This window comes from Semicossyphus pulcher, unplaced genomic scaffold (assembly GCF_022749685.1).
Source record: "Semicossyphus pulcher isolate SPU_LCO1_2020_fin unplaced genomic scaffold, fSemPul1.0.p SCAF_7, whole genome shotgun sequence".
Classification (NCBI taxonomy): domain Eukaryota; kingdom Metazoa; phylum Chordata; class Actinopteri; order Labriformes; family Labridae; genus Semicossyphus; species Semicossyphus pulcher.
Window position 1 is genome coordinate 2,139,773 of NW_027211748.1, and position 23,757 is coordinate 2,163,529.

At 41.6% G+C, this 23,757-nt stretch overlaps 1 protein-coding gene across 1 annotated transcript; it reads right to left on the bottom strand.

The window, feature by feature from the left end:
• Nucleotides 1–5,475: 5,475 nt before the first annotated feature.
• LOC138612194 (immunoglobulin lambda-1 light chain-like) lies at nt 5,476–19,224 on the bottom strand. Its single transcript, XM_069685507.1, has 6 exons — nt 19,182–19,224; nt 18,709–19,019; nt 11,670–11,677; nt 7,565–7,605; nt 5,855–6,163; nt 5,476–5,739 (listed from the first exon to the last, which is right to left on the bottom strand). The coding sequence occupies exons 1-6, from the start codon at nt 19,222–19,224 to the stop codon at nt 5,510–5,512; spliced, it is 942 nt and encodes a 313-aa protein (XP_069541608.1). The 3' UTR covers nt 5,476–5,509.
• Between the last annotated feature and the right edge of the window lie 4,533 nt (nt 19,225–23,757).

Sequence of the window (23,757 nt, forward strand, 5' to 3'; positions counted from 1 at the left end):
AGATGAAAAAGTATTGGACCTAAAATTGACCCTTGGGGCACCCCGCATTTGATTTCATGTGTTCTGGAGGAACATGTATCCATACTTACAAAGAAACATCGGTCTGTGAGATAGCAATAAAACCAGTTAAAAACAGTACCAGAGAGGCCCACCAGGTTTCTAAGTCTGTTTAATAAAATGTGGTGATCTACTGTATCAAAAGCAGCACTTAGATCCAGTAGCACCACGACTGTGAGTCTTTGAGAATCTGCGTTAAACCTGATGTCGCTTAAAATCTTTAAAAGCGCTGTCTCTGTACTGTGGTTCATCCTAAATCCAGATTGATATTTCTCTAAAATATTGTTTGTATTTAAAAACTAATTTATTTGGTTAAAAATCAGTTTTTCTAAAATTTTACTTAAAAACGGTAAGTTGGATACAGGTCGGTAATTATTATAACTGCTGGGGTCTAAATTGCTCTTCTTCAGAAGGGGCTTCACCACTGCCGTTTTGAAGGCAGCGGAGAAGACACCCGTCTGAAGAGAGCAATTTACTATATTTAAAATCTGTTCCTTGAAGAATCCATAAAATGTCTTTAAAAGTGGTGTGGGAATTGGATCTAAAAGGCAGCATGTTGGGTTTACCTGGGAGAAAACTCGACCAAGTGTCCTTGCATCAACCAGGACAAAACTCTCCAGTGTTTCCTCGGATAAAAGTGACTGTCCAGGTGTGATAAAAGTTACATTCTGATGTGCTAAAAGACTGGATCTGATGTCGTCGATTTTACTTCTGAAGTGGTCTGCAAAGTCCTCGCAGAGGGCGTCTGTTGGTGACTGAGGATTTTTTAAAAATGGTGTTGATCGAAGGTGGAGAAAAGAAATTTGGGGTTATTTTTGTTGTCTGTGATGACTTTTGAGAAATGGGATATTCTTGACTGTTTGACTGTTTTGTTGTACAATTTGAGATGTTCACTAAATATCTGATAATGGACTGTGAGTTTATTTTTTCTCCACCTTCTCTCCGCACTCCTGCATTGTCTTTTTGATTTTTAAATTTCCTCATTCTTCCACGGGGGTAAAGGTTTTGTTTTTATTCTTTTTGTTAAAAGTGGAGCCACAAAGACCAGAGCTAATTTCAATTTCCTGTTAAAATTGTCAGCAATAAAATCACATGGTGCAGGTAAGATTTCAGATGGAGTGCTCTGTAAAATCTCGATAAAATTTGCAGCCACCTCACAGTTGGATAGCGTTTCCTCACTGTTCTCACCGGGGCCTCCTGGTGGTTAAAACTGGCGATGTTAAAATACACACAGTAGTGGTCGGACACAGCCAGGTCAACAACACCATGACACAAATTTATCTGATCAACAATAAAGACCTGGAAGACATTATACAACACCTAAAATCCTCCCACTGATGCCTTGATATTATGCTTACAAATTTTTTCCAAAAGGTCTCAAAAGTCATGGCATCAGATCTGATACAGATTGTAAACTTGCCATTGTTAAAAAAGAACAACCGAGACAAGTCACTAATGAAGAACTATTGGCCTATATCAAATCTACCATTAAGTAAGATAATGGAAAAGGCTGTCTTTCCACAGTTGAACAACTTTTTAACAGTGAACAACTGCTTTGATGTCTTCCAGTCAGGCTTTCGACCACACCACAGCACTGAGACGGCTCTCGACAAGGTGATTAATGACATCCGCTTAAACACAGACAGTGGCAGAGTTTCAGTCTTAGTACTACTCGATCTTAATGCTGCATTCGACACAGTTGACCATAAGATATTACTCGACCATCTGGAAAACTGGGTTGGATTTTCTGGCATGGTACTAAACTGGTTTGGTCCTTATTTAAAGGACAGCGACTACTTTGTGTCTATAGGTCACTTTACATCTGAGCAGACAAAGATTACATGTGGAGTTCCCCAAGGCTCAATTCTTGAGCCTCTTCTGTTTAACATCTACATGCTTCCACTGGCTCAGATTATGGAAAACAACTAAATTAGTTACCATAACTACGCAGACGACACACAGATCTACATCACACTGTCACCAGAGGAACATGGCCCCATACAAGCACTAGTTAAATGCACTGAACAAATCAATGAGTGGATGTGCCATAATTTTCTTCAGTTGAACAAAGACAAACTGAGGTAGTAGTTTTTGGAGGTAAGGAGGAGCGATTAAAAGTCAGCAAACAGCTTCAGTCATTAGTGTTGAAAACCACTGACCAACCCAGAAATCTTGGTGTAGTCATGGACTCAGACCTGAACTTTCAAAGCCACATTAAAACAATTACAAAGTCGGCCTACTACCACCTGAAGATTATATCCAGGATTGAAGGACTTATGTCTCAGCAGGATCTAGAAAAACTGGTCCATGCATTTATCTTCAGTCAACTCGATTACTGTAACAGTGTCTTTGCAGGTCTCCATAAAAAAACAATCAGACAACTGCAGCTGTTTCAGAACGCTGCTGCTAGAGTCCTCACTAAGACCAAGAAAGTAGATCACATCACTCCAGTTCTGAGGTCTTTACACTGGCTCCCTGTCTGTCAGAGAATCGACTTCAAAATAGTACTGCTGGTTTACAAAGCGCTGAATGATCAAGGACCAAAATACATTTGTGATCTACTGACACAGTACGAACCATCCAGACCCCTCAGGTCGTCAGGGACAGGTCTGCTTTCTGTCCCCAGAGTCAGAACCAAACCAAACATACATCCGTATATCTGGAACAAACCCTCAGAAACATGCAGGTCTGCTGAAACACTTCTTTTAAATCAAGCCTGACTCACCTGTTCACAGCTGCTTTTTATTAAACTATTTTAATACATTTATTTTAATAACTGTTCTAATTATTTATTTCTGCACTGTAGCTTTAACTCTTATCTTTTTTAATATTTTGGCTTCTGTTTTAGCTGTTTTTATTTTATCTTCACTTTGCTTTTTAATGTCTTGTTTTATGATGTGTTTCTTTGCTTTTGTTGTTCTGTGTAAAGCACTTTAAATTGTCTTGTTGCTGAAATGCGCTATATAAATAAACTTGCCTTGCCTTGACGTTACTGTTGAGACTAAACAAAGTGCTCTGAGTCACAGCTGGAACAACAGCCTGACCTTTGTGTGCTTAGGTTTGACAGTTATTCCCATTAAAGGAGATTTGACAAAACGACAAGCAGAAATCATTAAATCAGCAAACAAGATGCAGTTTGTCTTTATATTTTAAATAACAGAGCTCAAAGCTCCAAAATAATAGTGATGGAGGTGATACTTCTTTGTATTCAGCATTATATGTGAGGAGGTGACCTTCAGGTCGGTCCTCATTGTTGGTCTCTGCGCTACATTCAGTTAAAACTCACGGTTCAGATCACAGATAGAAAAACAAGTAGAGAGAGGGAGAGGAGTCCATGAGTGTGTACAGCAGCAGATATGATTCTCTTCTCAGTGGTTATTAGACTCATAAAAAACTGTTGGCAGCTTATCAACACTTCCTCTCTTGCAGCAGACGAGCTCTGTGGGTTTCAGCTCTGCAGCCTTCTCACCGTTAACTGAGGCTTTTCACATTAAGAACACAATGACAGTTACAACATTTGAATGTGGTTAAAGAAGAAAACAAAGAATCATTCCAGGAAGTTTAGTCTGCGCTCAGTTCTCATTGTCTCAGCTTTGACCTGTGTTATTAATGTGTGAGAGAAACAGCAGAAACAAACAAATATTGATGTTTTGTCACAGCCAACAGCGTCTCATGCTGTGTGTGTGTGTGTTTTTAAATGTATATTTGGCTGTTTCGTTATATATTTATGTTCATATATATATAAATATATATATATATATGTCTGCATGAGACGCATCGGGCTTACATCTAAATATATTATGAACCCATCACCATCATTAATTCAGAGCTGTGCCTGGTGATGTGCCTTTTCATGTAATATATCATTATTCATATGATTATTGATTATTTATATTCCCTTTTAAGATTTTTAGAACATGAAACAATTGTAATATGTTGGTGTTTCTGGAGTCCTCAGTCATCGCCTGTTAAGCTCAGCAGTTACATCGCGTGTCATCCCTTCTCTCTCTCAGCCGACACTCTCCACTGTCCTCTCTCTCTAAATAAAGGCAGAAAAGGCCAAAAAAAGTACATTTAAAGAAACAAAAAAGGTTTTGCCCTCAAAGTGTTTTTTAAATGACCATGACTCCTCGACTATAATTTGTACAAAAATATCAACAATATGTTGCACATTTGTTATCATTGGTTAGATCAACACAACATAAAAGCAGAAGCATAAAATACGGAGACAAACATCTCTCCTTGTTGTTTCACCCCCTGAAAAAAGAAACTGCTGTATTCTTTCTCACTGTTGGTCTCATAATCTGGTTATTGTTGATGACAAAGATCATCACATCTGTCACAGTGGTCTGTCCATCTTAATCAGAGTCACCTCTGTAACCCCACTAACACACTGATCTGCTGTGAATGAGGTTGTAGCTTCAGTTTGATCAGTGTAGCAGCCTGTACTACACACGCCCGTCATTATATGGCACATAATTGTGGCTTTAAGCTTTTTAAAGCCTCACTTCTATTGTCCCCTGACTAACAAACATCTTATTATGTGTAAAGATTACACTATGCAGATTTTTTTTATTCTTTAAGGGCGACAGTTAAAAGGACGTTTCTCCAGCCTGACCCCAACTTGTAACATAATACAACATATATGGAGATGTGGGTTTATTGGCTTTACATTTATTTTTATTTTTATTGTAATATGTGAATTAATATTTATACATTTTGAATTTCTTTGCAAAGCAGTTTATGATTCTGTATTGAAACATAAAAGACAGTCTATGCAAAGTCACAACATATACCAAAGCATTTAATCTCAAACTGTAATAATATGAAAAACATGAAGCCTTCAGCTCCACTGATGAAGCCACTAATGGTTTCAGAGCAGTTGAAGCGAACAGCTTTACATCCACACTGACACAATAGTTAAAGAGACTCAACAATGGATCAGGTGGAAATCCATACACTGACTCATTGTAAGTTTGTCTTTGTCTTATCTTTGTTGAGCTTCTTGGTCCTTGTTTAGGTGTATGCTCATGTTCATATCTTCCTGTACATTTATTCTGAGCAGTGTGTGAAAATATATCGACAGCTTCGTACAACTCTTTGATTTTTCACTCCATCAAGTGTCTGTCAACACTCAGCATTTGATATTAAAAAGAAATACAAGAACAGGTAAAACACTGAATAATACAATATATACCAGAAAGTGAACGATTATACAAATGAAGTTTATTAAGCAGAGATAATGTACACAATCAGATTAGCACTGTACTACAAAATCTGGTCTTAGTAATGCAAATGACAGTGTATCAGTAAACATGGAACAATCATTGCATATATATTCATGATTTACATTTTTAACTGATAATCAAAGTGATACATGAGATGGATTTATGAGATGATGGTGAGAAAGGGTGAGCAGAAAATAGTCAGCATGTGTGCAGTTGGTGGACGGTCACTTGTTTCTGAGGATGGTCAGCACAAAGAGTCCACAGCAGTACACCAGACTCTTCACTATCAGCAGCGTGTACAGCAGCAGGAGCAGCTTCACCTGGTACTGAGACGGGACAGAAGGGGCTGGTGGAAGTGATGGTGGAAGTGAGGTTGGAAGTGATGGTGGAAGTGATGGTGGAAGTGATGGTGGAAGTGAGGGTGAGGGTCCTGGTGTTGAAAGCGTAGAACCTTCTGAAACAGGAAAGGAGTTATACAAAATGTCAGCTCTCTGCTCCTCTCCTCTCTCTGACATCATCACCAAATGAAGCTGAATCATTGCTGAACACAGTCACCAAGCCTTCATTACCTGTTTCTGTCTGCGCCTCCACCCTGCCGCCCTCGTGCTTCACGTAGCAGCCGTATTCATACGAGCTAATCTCTTGCTGATGGATGGACAAGATGGAGGCAGTACATCCAGACTCTCTGAGCTTCAGCAGCCGTCCGTCAGCAGAGGGCAGCTCCTCCAGACGTCCATTCTCCTTTTGTCTTTTCCAGGAGAACTGGACCAGAGGAGGAAACATGGCTGAGGCCACACACAGCAGGGAGCTCTTCCCCTCCAGGTGGGCTCTGGGTGCTGCCGGGTACACGCTCACCACGGGCTTCACCACCTGCTCATCTGAAGTTTGATCGCGCAACAAGCAGCACACACACATTCACAATCACAATCAGGTTTATTGCCAAGTAAACGTTTACACATACAAGGAAAACAATGAACATAGAAACAGAATAAAAAGCACAAAGCTAGTAAACAGCAGTATTGTTACTGTCAAGGATCTTAAAGAAAAGATCAAATAAACAATGCAAATATGAAAAACAATATTATATAAAATATGTGTATTCACACAGTCACCAGCAGCTTCCAGCACTGCATTCAGTCTGATCCTGAAAACTACATGGACTGTGGTCTCTAAATCACGCATCAACACAGCTCCAATTATAGATCATGAACTGTATTAATCTCTTAGCAAACACATTTATTATTTAATGTCACATATGGTATATGTGAAACACAAGCATGATAATAGTAATTAGTCATTATTACAATATATCAACATGTTGTACACGTACTTTGCTCTAAGCATCAATATTCTTTAAGATTTTCAAATTAAAACATTTATATAAAACATTACTAAAATATGATTATTAAAAATGAAAGAACATTTTATTAAAAATAAAATTAAGGTATCAAATAATGACATAATACAATTGAATATATTCATGAAATGTATTTTCTGAGAATATAAACATTTTTTTCTGTAATAGTGATATTGTGCTCATTAGTATTAGTTACATATTGACCTTGACAGAAAACATTATGATCATTTCACTAACATTAAATATTTACAGGTTAATACTAAAGAAAAAAATCAATACAACAATCATTTCATAATGATTTTTATTAACAGTATTTTAATCATGTTATGAAATGTGAATAAAGTTTACTGTGATTTTTAATATGAAATAAAGTTTTAAATGATTCCCGAGCAGAGTTTTAAATATAAAATCACGTTAAGATTATAAAGTCTGTAAAAGTATTGATATTTTAACATTTGTGCCTTTCTTTGTGAAGCTATAGAAATATAGAAACGAGAAAAGGCGTAGTAGTTTTATTTATAGACATATAAATACCAGTTGTGAAGTTAATTTTAGAGTCTCAGAATGATTGAATCATTTTTTACAACATATTTCAAGATATGAGCTTTTTTTTTTTTCAACAGTAGTTGCTGAATAACAGAGAACATTAAATAGTGATATCTGTAACATTGCTTATATCAGACTCAGACTATGAACCAGTTTTATCGGCTGCAGAATAAAGAACATCCTGAGCTGTTCAGTCACATTTTAACATCTTTTCACAGGTTAGGAACATTTTTAGTCACAATAGCTGCATGGCTGCAGAAAATATCCACCAATTATACACATTTAACATGGAATGTCTCAAGCAGCAAAAACGAATTAAAAACACATTTCAGACTTGTTCAATAAACAACTGAAGACAATAAATGTTTATTCTTACCTGTAACAAACAGTCTCGTTCCAGAGCCAAAGATGAGGTAGCTGCTGCCTCCCCACACAGTGAAAACAACTGATACAAAAACCTGTGTGCTGCTGAACAAATTGTGAACCAGGATCAGATTACAGCTCATGTCTTCCTCTGATGTTCATGTCGACATAAATGTCTCTTCTTTGATATTTTCCTAGCAGTGTTCCTCATTGATGCTAATGTCTGTTGGTCCACTTCTTCAGTCCACATGGATGGACTGGAGCCAAAGGATGGATGAATGGATTCATATGAAACGTTGTACAGACGTTCTTGGTCTCCTGAGGATGAAATGAATCACCTTGTTGATTCTGACGTTTCGTGTAGCGCCACCTTCAGTTGGAGCATGAGGATGAACTGAGCATTCATTTCCATGTTGTTATTTTGTTATTTTGTCTTTTCTTTTATTGCACGTCTTGTTCATGGATCTAATGATGCTGCATGTTGTGTTGTACACATTGTAAAGTCCCTAGAGGCAAATGTATGATTTGTAAAATTGACCGTGTAAATTAAACCGTGTTATCAGCAAATGTTGGTGTAAGGTGGCAGTCTGAATGAACAACAAGTGATGCTGTTACAGATCTATTCCACAGAGCATTCAGTTTCGACTGTAGCTCTGACATTTCTTCTGTGTAAGAATCTGTCCGCATCGAGACTATCTCTCCACCCTACATATTTCATATGTATGGGACTGATCCTCTTGGGACAGTTGACGTGGATACACCTGTAAAGCAATTCTTACCTTTCTGGCATTTTTACACTTTTCTTTTGTAATCATAAAATGCTCCTAAAATGTAAAAGAAATCCACTAGGCGTTGAAACCCATCAATATTTAATTCTCATATATTTCTGATAAAAGTCTGACCAATCATTTTATTCGGTCCGAGTAAATTGATTTGCCGCGTCCCTCCCAGTTGCACCGCTGTCACGGCTCGCAATTCGCGCGCCTCTCTGGCAGAGCAATAGAGCGGTGAGAGAGAGCAAGGAACGGAGACCTGACAATGACTGACCAAGGCGAGCCGCCACTTCCATCATCAGCTGCCCCCACAGAGAAAATGATCAGGACAAAGAAGACTATTTCACAAAAAGCTGCCATAAAGAAAGAGCTTGATGCGGCAAGAGGCAAGACTGGAGTCAACATCGGCTCTGCTTTCCAGCAATGCAGGAGGCTAATGCAGCTACATCCGGAGCTAAAAAGAGATGAGATGGTCGCGGAGTTTCTGCTGGACAGGTACGTTAAGTTTGCCTAATCCTAGAACACAACATTACATGTGATAACATCAGTTACCAGTTACTATCGTTTTGTAATATTATGTTATTTGTGCAGGGAAATTTAGCCTAGCGTTAGCGTTAGCGCCGGTAGTGTAAACAAACTGACTCCACAGCTTGGTTTGTTTAACATTACACTACCGGTGACGTTAGCTTCAGCGTTAGCCTCAGCGTTAGCCTCAGTGTTTATTGTGAAGTTGTCATTAACCCAGTTCTAGTATTATAACTCCGGGGTTGCGTTTGACTTTGTTGGTTGTACAGTAACCAGAGCTAGTTCAGCACATTGCTAGAAGACTTCTCCGGCTAATAGATAATGCTGGCTAGCTGACATCTGTGTACATAAGACCGATCTGTCTATGTTTGTGACTTTTTCCATCCTTGGGAAGAAGTACTATTTACCAGTCGTAAATTTTAAATTGTAATAAGTTGATACATACACTTGCTCCACTTACTGTACATTGTGATAACATCACAACAATTTATATCCTGTGTCACGTTTCTATTTTTTTTTTACTCTTTGTCAAGGTACACCACTCCCACAGTAATGGAGGACATCCAGCACCAGCCAAGACTTGGTACCCCTGGAACTCATGAAGAGCTGAATGTTACATCTAAAAGATTTGTTTGCATTACTAAACAGTAATCTTGCAAGTGCCTTATGTTATTTATTTGCTTTTTTTATTGGGACCAAATAACTAATTTGTTATAGAAGACAGCTGTAAAAAAAAAGATAAACTGTGTACAATAATAAATGTTTTTCTAAAAAATTGATTTTAGCAATTCACTGCAGTTGATTCAGATGAAGTGGGAATATGAAAAAAGGGGCATAATGGAAGTAAAGCATAATAAACATTACTTTATGTGAGTAAAAAGACAAAGGCAATTATACAATGCAAGGTTTTATTGAACAACGTAAATAAGAAAAAATACAAAACTATATGAAAACATATAAAAATATATGTATATATACAATTGTTTTCAATCACAAAATGGCTTAAAATTTACACACACACACACACACACACAATAAGAACATTTCAAAAGCAGCAACAGACATGTAAACATTTTCAAAACACTTTTTTGCGCAAAAAAAAACCTCATTCATGTCAATAGATGTTGTCAAGAGCAATAATGTCAACACAAATATAGAGAAGCTGCTGAACATCTCAGCCATAACAACAACAACAGCAGTACTGGTAACAACAATAAGAAGATGAATCATTACCATGATGACTATAATAATGTACTGCTTTAGCCGCTCAGCTGCTACCCTGTCCTGTTGAAACTGCTGGACTCGGATGAGATCGTCAGGACTGAGTACAGCAGGTCCACGTGCCCTCCGACCTCTGGCTCTTGTTGTGGATCTTGGGGCAGCTTGTCTGCTGGTTCCGTGCCTCGCCTCAGCAGATTCCCCACTCTGCATCACCCCATGGCCCCTGCTGCTCCTACCCTGGCAGCCAGTGGAAAGACCTGCCCTTCTCGGGGCTCTTACATCTCCTGTGCTGGTTCCTGCTGTAGGCTGCTGCTGTGGGCCCCTGCCTCTGAAGATCCGGAACGTAGTCAGGATCTCCAACCACACTCTCCTCCAAGAAGCACCACAATTTAAAAAAGAAAGAGCCTTTTACTTTGTGACTATATAATATAAAGTTAAAAGAAAAAAATGTTGAAGCTAAACGTCTGAACAAGGGCTAAAGTTAGCTACCGTTAGCTGACAAAACAGGTTCTCAACAAAGATAACCTGTAAACAAAACTGCTTCAACTGCTCCTAATTTAATGACAAACGTTACCGGGACAATTCAGGCAAGGTAAGACGTTATGACAGCAAGAAAATATTAATTCTGCCGAAAGACGACGCATTTGACTGTAAACAAACAGGCGATGAAATGCTATAATTACGATAGTAACGTTGGTAGTTCGTCAGACTACAAAAGGTAACTAAACGCTACGGGGGAGGGAATTTTATTTTAAACCACATGCAGAATTGAATATTATTTAATTACTGTTGGTTAGTTTTCACTTACCTGTGCCCCTGACTCTGACTCCATTGACCCGTTTCACTTGTGCTGCTTCTCTCACCGCACGCGTCAGGGATGGATGGAGGGAGGGAGGGTAGCGTCAGAGGTCAGGCAGGGGGAAGAGGGTGGGACTTTGAAGGGAGGCGGAGTTGTTCTTGTTCAAATTTTACTGTGCTGAGTGCTGAGGGACATGCCAGAAAGGTAAGAATTGCTTTAAGACACACCACCTATGTGGCTGCATGCGCGGGCATAAAAGGCCCAGTTGCGCATGTAATCACTGATTCATTGATTCCCACTTGGGAGTGGAAGACGTGAGAGCAGAAGTTACAAGAGAGAAGTTTGGAGAGTTATCGAAGAATCCACTTACCGCTGTGTAAGCAGGAGAGCTGGTCCGCGGGCCCCTCTCTGGATAGCTGATTTTCCTCCCTTAATCCATGGTAAAGGACTTCAAAGGGGTACCGTACGATGTATTGCATGATTCGCTCTGTTAACGCGTCTAGGTATAGCCTACTATCAAAGCTGACCCAGTCGGCATGCATAGTGTGACGTCCCTTTCTGTCCGGTAGAGCTGAAAAGGGTACCGTACAGCGTATTGCAGCATTCGCTCTGCTAACACGCTCAGGTACAGCCTGCTATCAATGCTGACAAGTTGGCGGGTATAGCATGGCATCCTTCCCGTGCTCGAGGTAAGAGCACTCTGTCCGATGGTGTATTACAAGATCCACTCTGTTAACGCATCCAGGTACACCCACCCGGTCAGCAAGGATGGCACGGTAATCCTAAAGTCCCAAAATCACACACTCTTCTTGTCATACACAAAACATATTCCATCACGATAAGCCGACCGAGTTGGTGGGAATAGTTTGGGGGTGCTCGCTGCGTGTCCAAACAAAACGAGCAGGCATTAGCTAGCCACTAATGCTGCAAACATAAGGCACAGCACGCGAGTTCACTTACTGGTTTAAAAAAAAAAAAAAAAAAAAGGGACGCTTTCTGGCTGCCTGACATGCAGCGTCAGTATGGCAAGCAGTGAGGGACCTCCCTGCATGGGCTGCGGCATGAAAATGCCCCTAGAGGATGGACATGATTATTGTGTGCTCTATTTAGGAGCTGAACATGCAGTAACAGCCAGGGACAACCCAGCCTCATGCATGAGCTGTTTTTGTATGTCAGTAAGACAAAGAGAGGCCCGTTGCCATTTGTTTGGTAAACGGCCACCTGCTCCTGCTTTAAGACCTCAGTCGGCTAAGCGCCCCAAGACTGCGGCTACAGTAGCGCAGGGTACAGCAGGCAAGGAAGCCCCCTTGCCTTTCACTATATTGGTAAATAAAAGGGGGGATCAGAGAGCTGTGTCACAGGAGCCTCAGGCGACTGTTAGTAAGCCTCCCGCTCCTGACTTGTGGAAGAGAACTGCCCCCTTTCCCCCAAATCAGAAGGAGAGGTGGACGTTCTCACCCTGGCAGCCTCTGATGATGATGAGATGTTCCCTCTTGGGCAGCAGGAAACAGAGGATCAAGAACAGCAGTCACCTCTCAGCAGCATTAAATATTAATATGCCACCTGATCAAGGGACCGCCCCCTTAATGACGAGGCTGGGGGTCAGCCCATATGCCTTCAGGTGCCTCTTCTCTCCGATTTTGAGGAGGTAATGCTAAAGCAGTTTCAGATGACGTCAGCGATTGGTCGCTGGTCTGGGCTCTGTAAACGCGTAGCGTTGGTCCACATCCGGAAAGGATAGGTTGTGGACCGTTACCTCCAGTGGACCAGGCGTTGGCAGCCTTGGTGTCTCCATCTAATTCAATTCTCGGGAAGAGTGGTTGCCCTGGCAAGAACTGCAAAAAGATGGATGCCATGCTGACGAGGATGCATGCCACAATGGCAGTACAGACTCGGCTGGCTAATACAGGGGCCATACTGACCCTTTACCAGTGTCACCTGACTCAGCAGCTGAAAGAGTGATGCGAGGCAAGACTGATAGTGGAGCTACAACAGGTCTCCTTACTCCTCCCTAAACTGATGAGGGAGCAGGCAGAGGCAGCTGGCAGGGCTATCGTCTCAACAATTACCCAGGGGTACCGACTTCAGTTCAGTGTTCCTCCAGTGACGAGGGTGGCTGCATTTTCCATCATCGCAGACCCCCAACACAGAGAGGCTTTGCACTCAGATATCTCCACTCTCCTGGCAAAGACAGCCATCAGGGAAGTGAAGAGGGAAAATCGGCAGGCAGGATTCTATTCCCGATATTTCCTCGTCCCGAAGCGGGACGGCACACTCAGGCCAGTTTTGGACCTCAGGGGCCTGAACAAATTCCTCAGGCCCCTGAAGTGCAAAATACTAACTGTGCCGAGAGTAAAGCAGGCTATCCTTGTAGGCGATTGGTACCGATCTGGGAAGGACACAGGAGGTTTCTAAGGTTCGCCTTCGAAGGCAAGACCTTCGAGTTCTGCGTTCTCCCTTTCGGGATTTCACTAGCCCCCCGCACCTTCACCAGGTGTATGGATGCGGTTTTGGGGCCTCTGCGTCAGCAAGGTATCAGGATACTGAACTACCTGGACGATTTGTTGGTGTGCGCCTGGACAGAGGCGCAGTGCCATCACCATGTATCAGTTTTGTTAGCACAAATCCGGAGTCTGTGACTACGCATCAACAAAGAAAAGTGCAGACTACAGCCCGCACAGACCACCCAGTTTCTGGGCATGTGGCTAGATGCCAAGGCTGGGCTGGTAACACTGACTCAGGAGAGGCAGGAATCCCTCAGGGTCTGCCTCTCTCATTTTCTGCTGGGAACCAAGGTTACTCGGAGGCTTTTTCTACGCCTCATGGGCCTTATGGCAGCATCAGTACTAGTGGTGCCACTGGCTCTCCTGCATATGCCCCCAGTGCAGAGGCGTCTGTGGCGTCTGGGGCTATGTCCACGGAGACTCCTACAAGCCCTGGTGCTGGTCACCAGGAGGCTGTGGGTGGCCCTCAGGTAGTGGAAGATCCCAGCCAACATTTCAAAGGGAAGTAAGCTTGGTCCGGTGCTGCGCCACCAGGTGGTCTCAGTGGATGCATCCCTGACAGGATGGGGCGCAGTCCACAATGGCAAGGGTGCCAGCGGGGACGGTCAGAAGGAGACCAGCCATCCCGACATGGGACCTGGGTCTTGTGCTGGCTGCCTTAAGACAGGAGCCCTTCGAGCCCCTGGAGTCAGCGAGCATTAAATGGCTGTCACTCAAGGTTGCATTCCTCATAGCAGTGACATCAGCAAGAAGGGTAGAAGAGCTACAGGCTCTGTCGATGCATCACAATTGCTGTTGATTCCTGCCAGACATCATAGGAGTAAGCCTGTGGCCAAATCCAGCATTCCTGCCAAAGGTACTCTCAGACTTCCACCTAAATCTGTCAGTGGAGTTGCGATCCCTCTGCTTCGTCTGGGGAGAGAGTGAACAAGATTATACAAGGTCGAGACAATGCCCAGTCACAGCCCTGAGGATTTATATCCGGCGAATCCCCAAGGGGATCAGTCCCATACATATGAAATATGTAGGGTGGAGAGATAGTCTCTTCACTCAGAGAACCAAGGTTACCATGTAACCAAGCGTTTTTTAAGTTCACTTTGCACTAGTCCATGCTATGTTTAGATTATCTTTAAATGGCACAACTAAAACCACCCACCCAGTTAATGTGTTGTTTTTGTTATTAAAGATATTAAGCTAAACTTTGATGCACTAAAATGTACTTTTCTATAAACAGTTGACTTTGCACCACCCGGTAACGTTTTGGATCCAGGATGTCTGTTGTGTTCAGCAGCACTGACAAAGGTTTGGGATTTATATCACAACCCCTTGAATCATTTACCAGATGATATTCACTACGATATAAATTCTCACCCAAATATATGTAAACTTGTTGAACCATAACATCACGTTATTAGCAGTGAAGTTACAGCAGTGCATTCAGCGAGCGATGCAAGAAATCTGACCCCCTCCTGTCTTCCTCCTTTCATTGTTTCCTGATTGCTTCAGATAATATTCACACTTTAAATATAGCAGATCATCTATACACTGAGAGTGATGAAGATCATCTATACGCTGAGAGAGTGATGAAGATCATCTTAGCATAAATCGGTCGATTAATTATTTAATAATTAATTAAACTCGTCATAGAATGCCTGCACTCTATATTGACGAGAAGTTAACTTTAAAGTTAATTAAAAGACTTAACCTATCATAGGTATTTAACGGGGCACCACCCAATTTTGAGAAAACAGGGAAAACATATAATTAGTTACCTAATTGTTTAATTCAGTCTCATAATCTGAAGGTTGCTACAGTTTAGAATTGAGTTCGTTTCGCGGTGTACAGAGGCTTAGTACTTCACACACACAAAGACACTTGAATCAATACTTTATAAATGAAGAATTTATTGACTAATACTACTAAACATACATGAGATAACTAAATATGGTGATGAACGTGAAATGATTATGACGGAGGGTGAGGAGGGTCAACCGCGTTGCTGATGAGGCGTGTGGAGAGCGTCAGGTTGGAGTGGTTCGGAGCTTCTGATGCCGGGGCTTGTACCCGGGTTCCCTCGGAGCGGCGCCGCACGGCCGGTTCGTTCTCTCTGGATGATGACGTGCTGGTCAGTCCCACGTTGCGGCCTGAGCCGGATGGAGGCTGAATGCGTCTTCTGGGTTCGGGACTGAGATTCTGTCCGAGTACCGGGGCTTGAGCACCGGGAGAGCTAGAGTCTGTATTTTGAGCAGTCAGATCTAATGCTGGAGCAATATGGACACGCGAGGTCTTCAGCACGGCAGAGTGCACGCAGGTTCTGGGCCTACTCGCGGGCAAAACTTAAAAAGGGGAAAGGGAAGAAGTTACGGAGGAAGGGGGAGGCGGAGGCGCTCGTCAGCGGCCGGGACGCAGGGTGTAGCACAAGGAGGGAAGAAACAAGAGAACGAGAGAAGTTGTCACCTCTCATTTAAAGGGTCTCCCCTCCTGGGGGGGGGGGCGTCCGGCCACCGGCAGCGAGTTTGACCACTCCTCATATCCGAGACTTTCTCTATTTATTAAACTACTTATTTTTACCCCAAAGTAGTTATCCTTATACATCTTACCTCCCAACATGTAATACCTCTGGATTCTCAGCTGCACATAGACTCCAAACACCACAGGATGAGAATACACAGAATGAGGTTACATGGCATATTCCTGAGGATAAAAGTACAAGTTAATGTCCAGATCAACACATAGCAACCTTCCACAGTCTTTATGCATTTCCGTGTGAATGTGACACCTGGATCTATATAGATATATATATATATATATATATACCTGTAGGGCATATATGTATTCACAGACACACAACTTTGTTACATTCATTAATAGATGTCCTCACTGAATCAACATCCCTTTGTCTCAGTCTCACCCCCCCCTTTCCCCTGCCTGTCTGCAGGTCCGGCAGAGAGAGGGGTGTTAGGGGGGGGGGGAACAAATGGATGCTCCACAACTCTTTCTTCTCCCCAGGGCTCTGGGGTGTGAATCGTGTCTGTTGATCCACCGTCCCTGGATCAAAGCCGGTGGTTCTTTATTTCCCCACAGCTAATCAACTAAGACAAACATTAACCGACCGTAATCCCACGGTTTATCAGGTGCCGTCCTTCATCTGGTGTCTGCGGAATGTTGGTCCTGCGGACGAAGAGTTATAAAGTTTCCCCTGTGGACACAATCTTTAACTTATTGGTCCCCAGAACAGAGCTAGTGGTCTAGCTCTCTTCCTGGTGGGGTCAAGTGACCAGGTCAGGCCTGGATCAGGCCTATCCTGATACCACGCTACAATCTATACACTGAGAGAGTGATGAAGATCATCTTTACACTGAGTGGGTGATAAAAAACTAAAATGTGAATAAAACTAATTCACATTTTCGTCTGAAGCCTGAGACTGAATCTAAAATAGCTGCCAAAATGAACACTTGAACATGAACACTGCTTCATAACGTTTTCAGGCCAACATAATCATCACAATTTAATTGTGATATGAGGTTAATCAGAATAAAAGCATCACTATAGTTAATAAGTAAATCTAAATATTTTTTTTAACTCATGAGCACAAACATTTTGATTTAATTGTACTCATGTTTGCTTTTGTAAGAAGTGTTATCAATGGTCAGTATGATGCATATGATTTGCCTTTCAGTCCAGTGATTTTAAATTAAAATAAAAGACAATTATTTTGAGAAATCACAGACCCATTTCAGAAACAATCAGTCTCAGTATCGTTGAAATTGTAACAAAAAGTATTGGTATCGTATTGAATTAAAAAAGTTTGATATCGCCCATCCCTAAAGGCCACGTTACGCTGGCATTGTGGATGCGTTAGCTTACAAACACCGTGTGCAATACATCGGTATTGCATTTCCCTTCCCCTACTGGACCCTTTACTCAGACCTTTAGCTGGCCCCAGCAATACACAGGGAATTGTGTATTTCCACTGGAGGAAGACAGAGCCCAGCCTGATGGGAAGTCAAGGTGTTCAACCCACTGTTAGCCGGCTGTCAGGTCCTGCACTCAACATGTGACCCCACCAGACGCGTTAGCTCGCGAGGGCCTTGGGAAATAAGTCCGTATCACTTCTTAGTTACCCTCACCGGAGGCAAAGAGATGCCAGCCTGACAGGAAGTCGAGGTGTTCAACCTGCTGTTAGCCGGCCTTCAGAGCTAAATACAACCAGGGTGACCCCGGACGCGTTAGCTCGCGAGGACTGCAAGCAATACATCGGAATAGGGAAACGTACTCTAACGGCAGGGGGGTCATTCCCCATATGGAATATGTAAAGGAGTGGAGAGATAGTCTCAATACGATATCATCTATCAATGAGAGGATAATGAAGATCATCTCCTCTCTGTTTAATTGGAGCACACACAGAGCCTCAAGCAGAAGCCTTCATGATACTTGTAACTCTGAGGAGTTTGATGTGTCTAAGATGTGTTCATGTTTGTTTTTTCATTGCATCAGTCTGTGTGACAGCCAGGGATGCCTACTGGCACACCTGATGACCAGTCCAACTTCAATTACACAAAGACCCCCTCCCCCCCAGTGAAAATCTAGTATAAAACATTTCTAACACATCTATGTGCTGTTTTCATCAACATGTTGAAGACATTTCTGAAGCCATGTAAAAAGTCAACAGTCATGGCTGAGTCTGTCAGAAACATTCAGACAGGCATGGGGTCATACGTCACATGTGTAAGGAACCAATCATGGTAATGTGTGTGGGGTTGCTATGGAGAAATGAGTTGCATCATGGGAAATGTTTCACCTTTACCTTTAATTTGTCAAAGGGGGGCGATTCAGGCCGAGCTTTTTCTTATAGCAACCAAACAATCAACAAGTGATTAGTATAGAGAGGGAGGAAGGACTTTATTCCAGCAGCACAACGAAGCACAAGATTTTTATCTGTCAAATGGATTAAGAAACAAATATTTCAGTCATATTTTTTATGTAATATTTTGTTAATCTAATTTTTCATCCACAGTCTGTTTTATTTAGTTATGACTTATTTTTGTGTCTTTATTTTGTTACATTGTGTTTCTGATTTTGTCCTGTTTTGTCCTCATTGTGGGAACAATAAACCTGCTGGAATATCTGAGAATATAAATAAAGACATGATAATAAATATAATTCTGACACAAGTAAAAAAGTGAACTCCTCAGTTTGTTCTGTTTGTAATGGAGGTGAACTATGTGAACCTGGCCTGTGGTTTCTGCTGTCTTCCCGTCACAAACATTATCTGACATCTGTTCATCTGCTGGTTTTTGTTCAGGCTGCTCGCATCATTTCTCACTGTGGATACATAACAGGAGCAGTAGTAGGAGGCTGAGTGAGAGAGTTTAACCTTCTGGATCTGCAACTCCCAGCCGTTCTGTTTATTCACAGCTGAGAAATCATCTTTCTGAGGATGATTGTAGCTTTTATCTATTGCACCACTAGTCCTGCTAATACGTAGAATCCTTCTGAATGTTTCTGTGTCTCTCTTCTGGTACCAGTACACATGAGAGCCACTACACTGGTCAGTGCCTCCACAGCTGAAGGAGACTTTTTCTCCAACTTTCCTGGTCAATGATAAACTGTCCTGTTTGAGCTCTGCTGCCATGGCAACCAGCGCTGTAGAGAAACAGATAAAGGTTAGTGTGCCGGCTGTTCAACCCTATCACTTAATAATGACACTTATATTCAACAGTACATAGTTAAATAGTTAAACACATTAATGTCACATCAAGGAGACAGGGTTGGTTTGTTGGCTCCTGATTGGCTGGAAACACTCACCTGAACACACACAGCACAGAGCTGCAGCTGGGAGGAGAAGCATTTTGTGCAGCAGTGTTTCCTCTGGTGAACCTGAGAAGAACCAGGACGAGCTGTGAGATCAGACGAGGGCCTCGTGGTTTCTAACAGGTCCTCAGACCTCCCATCAGCCCCTGCAGCAGGCAGATCAACCTTGTTGATGATTGACAGCTTGTTTAAAGCTGCTGTGTGGTTTCAGAAGAGTCTGAGGTTTAAAGGGGAGAGGGGGCGGAGCAGAGGAGTTGACGGAGTTAGAATGACTACAGGTGCATAAGAAAGACGAACAATTACAAACACTGATTTTAAGAGTGAAAATATTTAATTCAAGGCAGAAACATTTATTTTGTATCTTTGATGTAGAAAGTTTAAAGTTTGAGTTCAATCTTTAATCGTCTGTTTCTGAAGAGAAGACAAACAGCTCTTATCATGGCGGCCTCTTCAACACTTCCAGCTCGTTTCACTCAGTTAGAAACTCTGAGCAGAGAGGACTTTTCAAACGCAGCCCAGGTGTCTTTCATAGTCGAGTCATCAAGTCTTTCTTCATTTCTCTTTGTTTTTCTGTCTTTAGTCTTCAGTTCAGTCCTCAGTCTGCTCCCTGACAGATCTGATCTTTGTTTCTGTCTCATGTTTGTGTGAAGATCTTTATTACACACATTAAACTGCAATGAAAACACTCATAAAACACTAATTATCCCACTATTGCTTCCATGTGTTTTAAATGTCATTTACACAAAGGACAAAACATGAACAACAAAAATACTCTAAATGTTCTTTAACACTATTTGTCAGCTACATTTTAATTTCAATAAGAGGATTGAAACACAATTTAATTATTTTCTCTATCAAATGTGTTTTTACACTTCAAATATTTTATGCTGCATAAATATTTTGGTCTAATCTGATTATGTTGTTGCAGTCTCTTTATTTAAAGTATCAATATGAACATTTATTTATTTGTATGAATATTGAATTTTGATCAAGAAAATAATATTTTCTCTGCTGCTGGGGTTCATTGTGCAATCTAAAGAAAAACTAAAGAGTTCTTGTTCACTTTCATTATTATCCAAACAGGTTGTCTTATGTCTGGAGTTATTGACTCAAATATCATAAACAAATTAACATGAGAATATTTAATTTAAATGCTGATATTACAAATAAATACACAGCTAACTGTTGTCACCAGTTGATAACAGTTGACACTTAAATAAAGTTAAACACACAAGTGACCTGTTGTAGTTTTCATTCATATATACTGATTGAGTTTCTCCTCTATAGAAGTTGATATCAAAGACAAACCTGTATCTACATTTTCAGCTGTTTTCAGGACACAACCAAATGTCCTGACTGAGCGAAAACTAAATGAACTCTGATTTATTTTATAATAATATCAAAGAAGATTTATACAACATGTATTGAATTGTCTTCATGTAGTTCCCTGCAGTTATCAGCTGGTATTACAGTGTATATAACAGTACTGCTGTCTGTTCAGTGCAGATTAAAACCTTCACACTGCCTCCCCCTAGTGTCTGCACACACACTGTTCCAAACTCTACTGCTACTTTCAATAGGACTACAACTGCTTCTACTACCATTATTAATGCTATATTACTGTTTCTAGACTCTGCCTTTCACATTTGTAAAGCCTTAAATGACATGTGGAAAACTCCCCTCAAAGCCCTTTAAGGTGGAATAAGAGAGAGGAGAAGAATCTACAGGAGGACACAGATCCTGATCCAAAACACCTGATGATGTCATACTTACTGAAAACGTTCTTATTGAAAGTTCAGGAGAAAAGTTTAAAGTTTGGATTTTAAAGCCTCAACTCAGTCAGACTGTTTGATGTCAGCAGGGAGGTTATTCCTGACGTAGCCAGCTGACTCCTGTTTAACTCTGAGGACAGACAGGAACCCTGACAGCATAGAGCACAGGATGTATACGGCTGTGAGGTCAGACAGGTGTGAAGGAGTGAAGCCATTCATCCGTCTGAACCACAAAAAGTCCTATCAGACATTGATAAGGAGCAAATGAAGTTAAATTGGTGCTGTATGCTCACCTGTTCTACTTTTAGTGCAACAGTTACAATAATCAAGTCAGGATGAAACAAAGGTGTTAATTACTGTCTCTACATCAGCCCTGTGCAGGAAGGAGCGTGTTTTAGCTTTGGTACACAGGTGTTAAAAGTGACCTTGGTGATTTCTTTAATATGCTGAACAAATAGAGCACATTGAACAACAATAAGATCCTTGATAGTCAAACTTTGAAACTGTCTCCTTTGTCTAAAGTTACTGTTACTTGATCACTCTGGTGTGTGTGTCGAGCAGGGCCAATGATCAGCCTCTTCAAGAGCAGGAAAAATGTGACCTCCAGTTCTTCACAGCCAAGAAATGAGAGTCAGTTGAACTGCAGTAAATCATTAATTCCATGACTGTGTCTAAAACCTGTGATTGACTGGTGATCAGTCCAGGGTGTAACCCCGCCTCTCGCCCAATGACAGCTGGGATAGGCTCCAGCTCCCCCGCGACCCTGAACATAAGCGGTTTAGATAATGAGCTGAAGGCACACAGATGGACAACGTATAATTTTGCCCAATGGTTAAGTCTGTGTCTAAACACTCTTCCTCCTTCTCGCGATCCTCTTACCAAGCTCTGGGTTTGAGAGAATCGATTGGTCGGTTGCAGGGTCTTTTATATGGGTTGATCTCTTAGCAGGTTACCATGGTGATTAACCCTGGCAACGAGTGAAGCACTTTCACAACCCTGAGAGCCATGTTTAACCTGACATTACCTCACTAACCCCAAATCCTCATGTCAGTACAGGCCTCTGAACAACACACAGAGGTGCTGTCTGATCTGACATCCCTATCAGCAGGACAGTGTTATTAGTCTGTGACAAAACTACAACACAACAAATCACTGTTGGAAATACATCTGGTTGGTTTATGGAACCATCTTGGTCGTGCTTTAAAAACCATCATGGACTGAGCTGTCTCCTGAGGTAAAGCCAGAGGTCATGTTGACCCATCCATCAAACCTGACCTCCTTTACATGCAGACTTTGACTCTCCATAATGATGTCACCTGCCTTCCTCCTTTTGTACTCATCATAATAACCACAGCCTGTAGAGGCTTTGTCACTTCAGTATAAAGGAATAAAACAGCTGATCATGTACCTGAACCTTTGACCTCTCCAACTAAATCAAACAGCCCAGTCTCACAGCAGTCTGTTAAACAGTCAGGAACATATAGAATCGTGTAAATGGACATGACTGTTTCTTGAATTTAAACTAATGCGTTTCATTTGGAAGTATGTAGCGTAACAACCTTCTCATGTCAGGCAGCACGACAGCATCACCTGGTGGTGGCATGAATTACACTCTGTAAAAAAGGATTTTTGAGTGTAGTAAATACAATCTAAGTAAATTATACTAAAAGTATAATTAAGTAAGTCAGCAAGTTAATTAATTGAAATGAGTAAAGTTTACCTGCATTACCTAATTTTCAACAGTGACAGTTGCAACCTAAAATAACAATAAAATCTACTTGAAGATTTTGGGCCTGTAGTGCAAAGTGTGCGTGCATCAACATTTGTTCTTGGCTGCAGGCCAGGGTTAGATTAATCGGTGCGAGCATCGACAGTGTCGGTGTGCTATCGGGATTGAAGCTAAGATTCCTGTTCAACTTTTTGCTGTGTATCATAGAATGAATTAAAGTGTTAAATATATTTATTAGTTAGATATACCAGACGATTTGTAGTCGTTGTGTCTGTATATGAGAAGAAATTTTAATTTGTAGCCCTCTCTTGGCGGTTACACTGGCTCACTTGAATGACTGAATATTAGTACGTAAGTTAACATGAGCACAATTTATTTTTAATTGAGCATCTTGAATTCCCAAAAGGCTGCATGGTGGTCCAGTCGTTAGCACTGTTGCCTCACAGCTAGAAGGTTCCTGGTTCAAATGCCAGTTCAGATGTAGTGGGCCTTTCTGTATGGAGTTTGCATGTTCTCCTTGTGCATGTGTGGGTTCCCTCCGGGTACTCCAGTTTCCTCCCACAGTCCAAAGACATGCTCGTTAGGTTCATTGGTGACTCTAAAATTGCCCACAGGTGTGAATGTGAGCGTGAAAGGTTGACTGCCTCTGTGTGTCAGCTCTGTGATTGACTGGCAATGAGTCCAGGGTGTAACCCCGCCTCTCGCCCAATGACAGCTGGGATAGGCTTCCTCCAGCACCCTGTGACCCTGAACAGGATGAGCTGTATACATGATGGATGGATGGTTTTAATCAGTCCTCATGAATTCATGATCCTGCTTATAGCCTAACATACAATAAAACAGGCTGCTTGATGTTCATGTTTCTGACCTCCTTTCAGGTGAACCTGAAAGTGTTGTCATGGAAATAACTTGAGCTGCCACCTCGTCTCATGTCCTCAGTAACATTAGAAGCAGATGAGGACGGGCCTGCTGCTGCTGCTCCACTCTGTTGCTGTTTCTGAAACTGAAGGTCATGTGGTTTGTGATGCTAAGCTAAACTATATTGTGGATGGTATTACATGGCATTGTT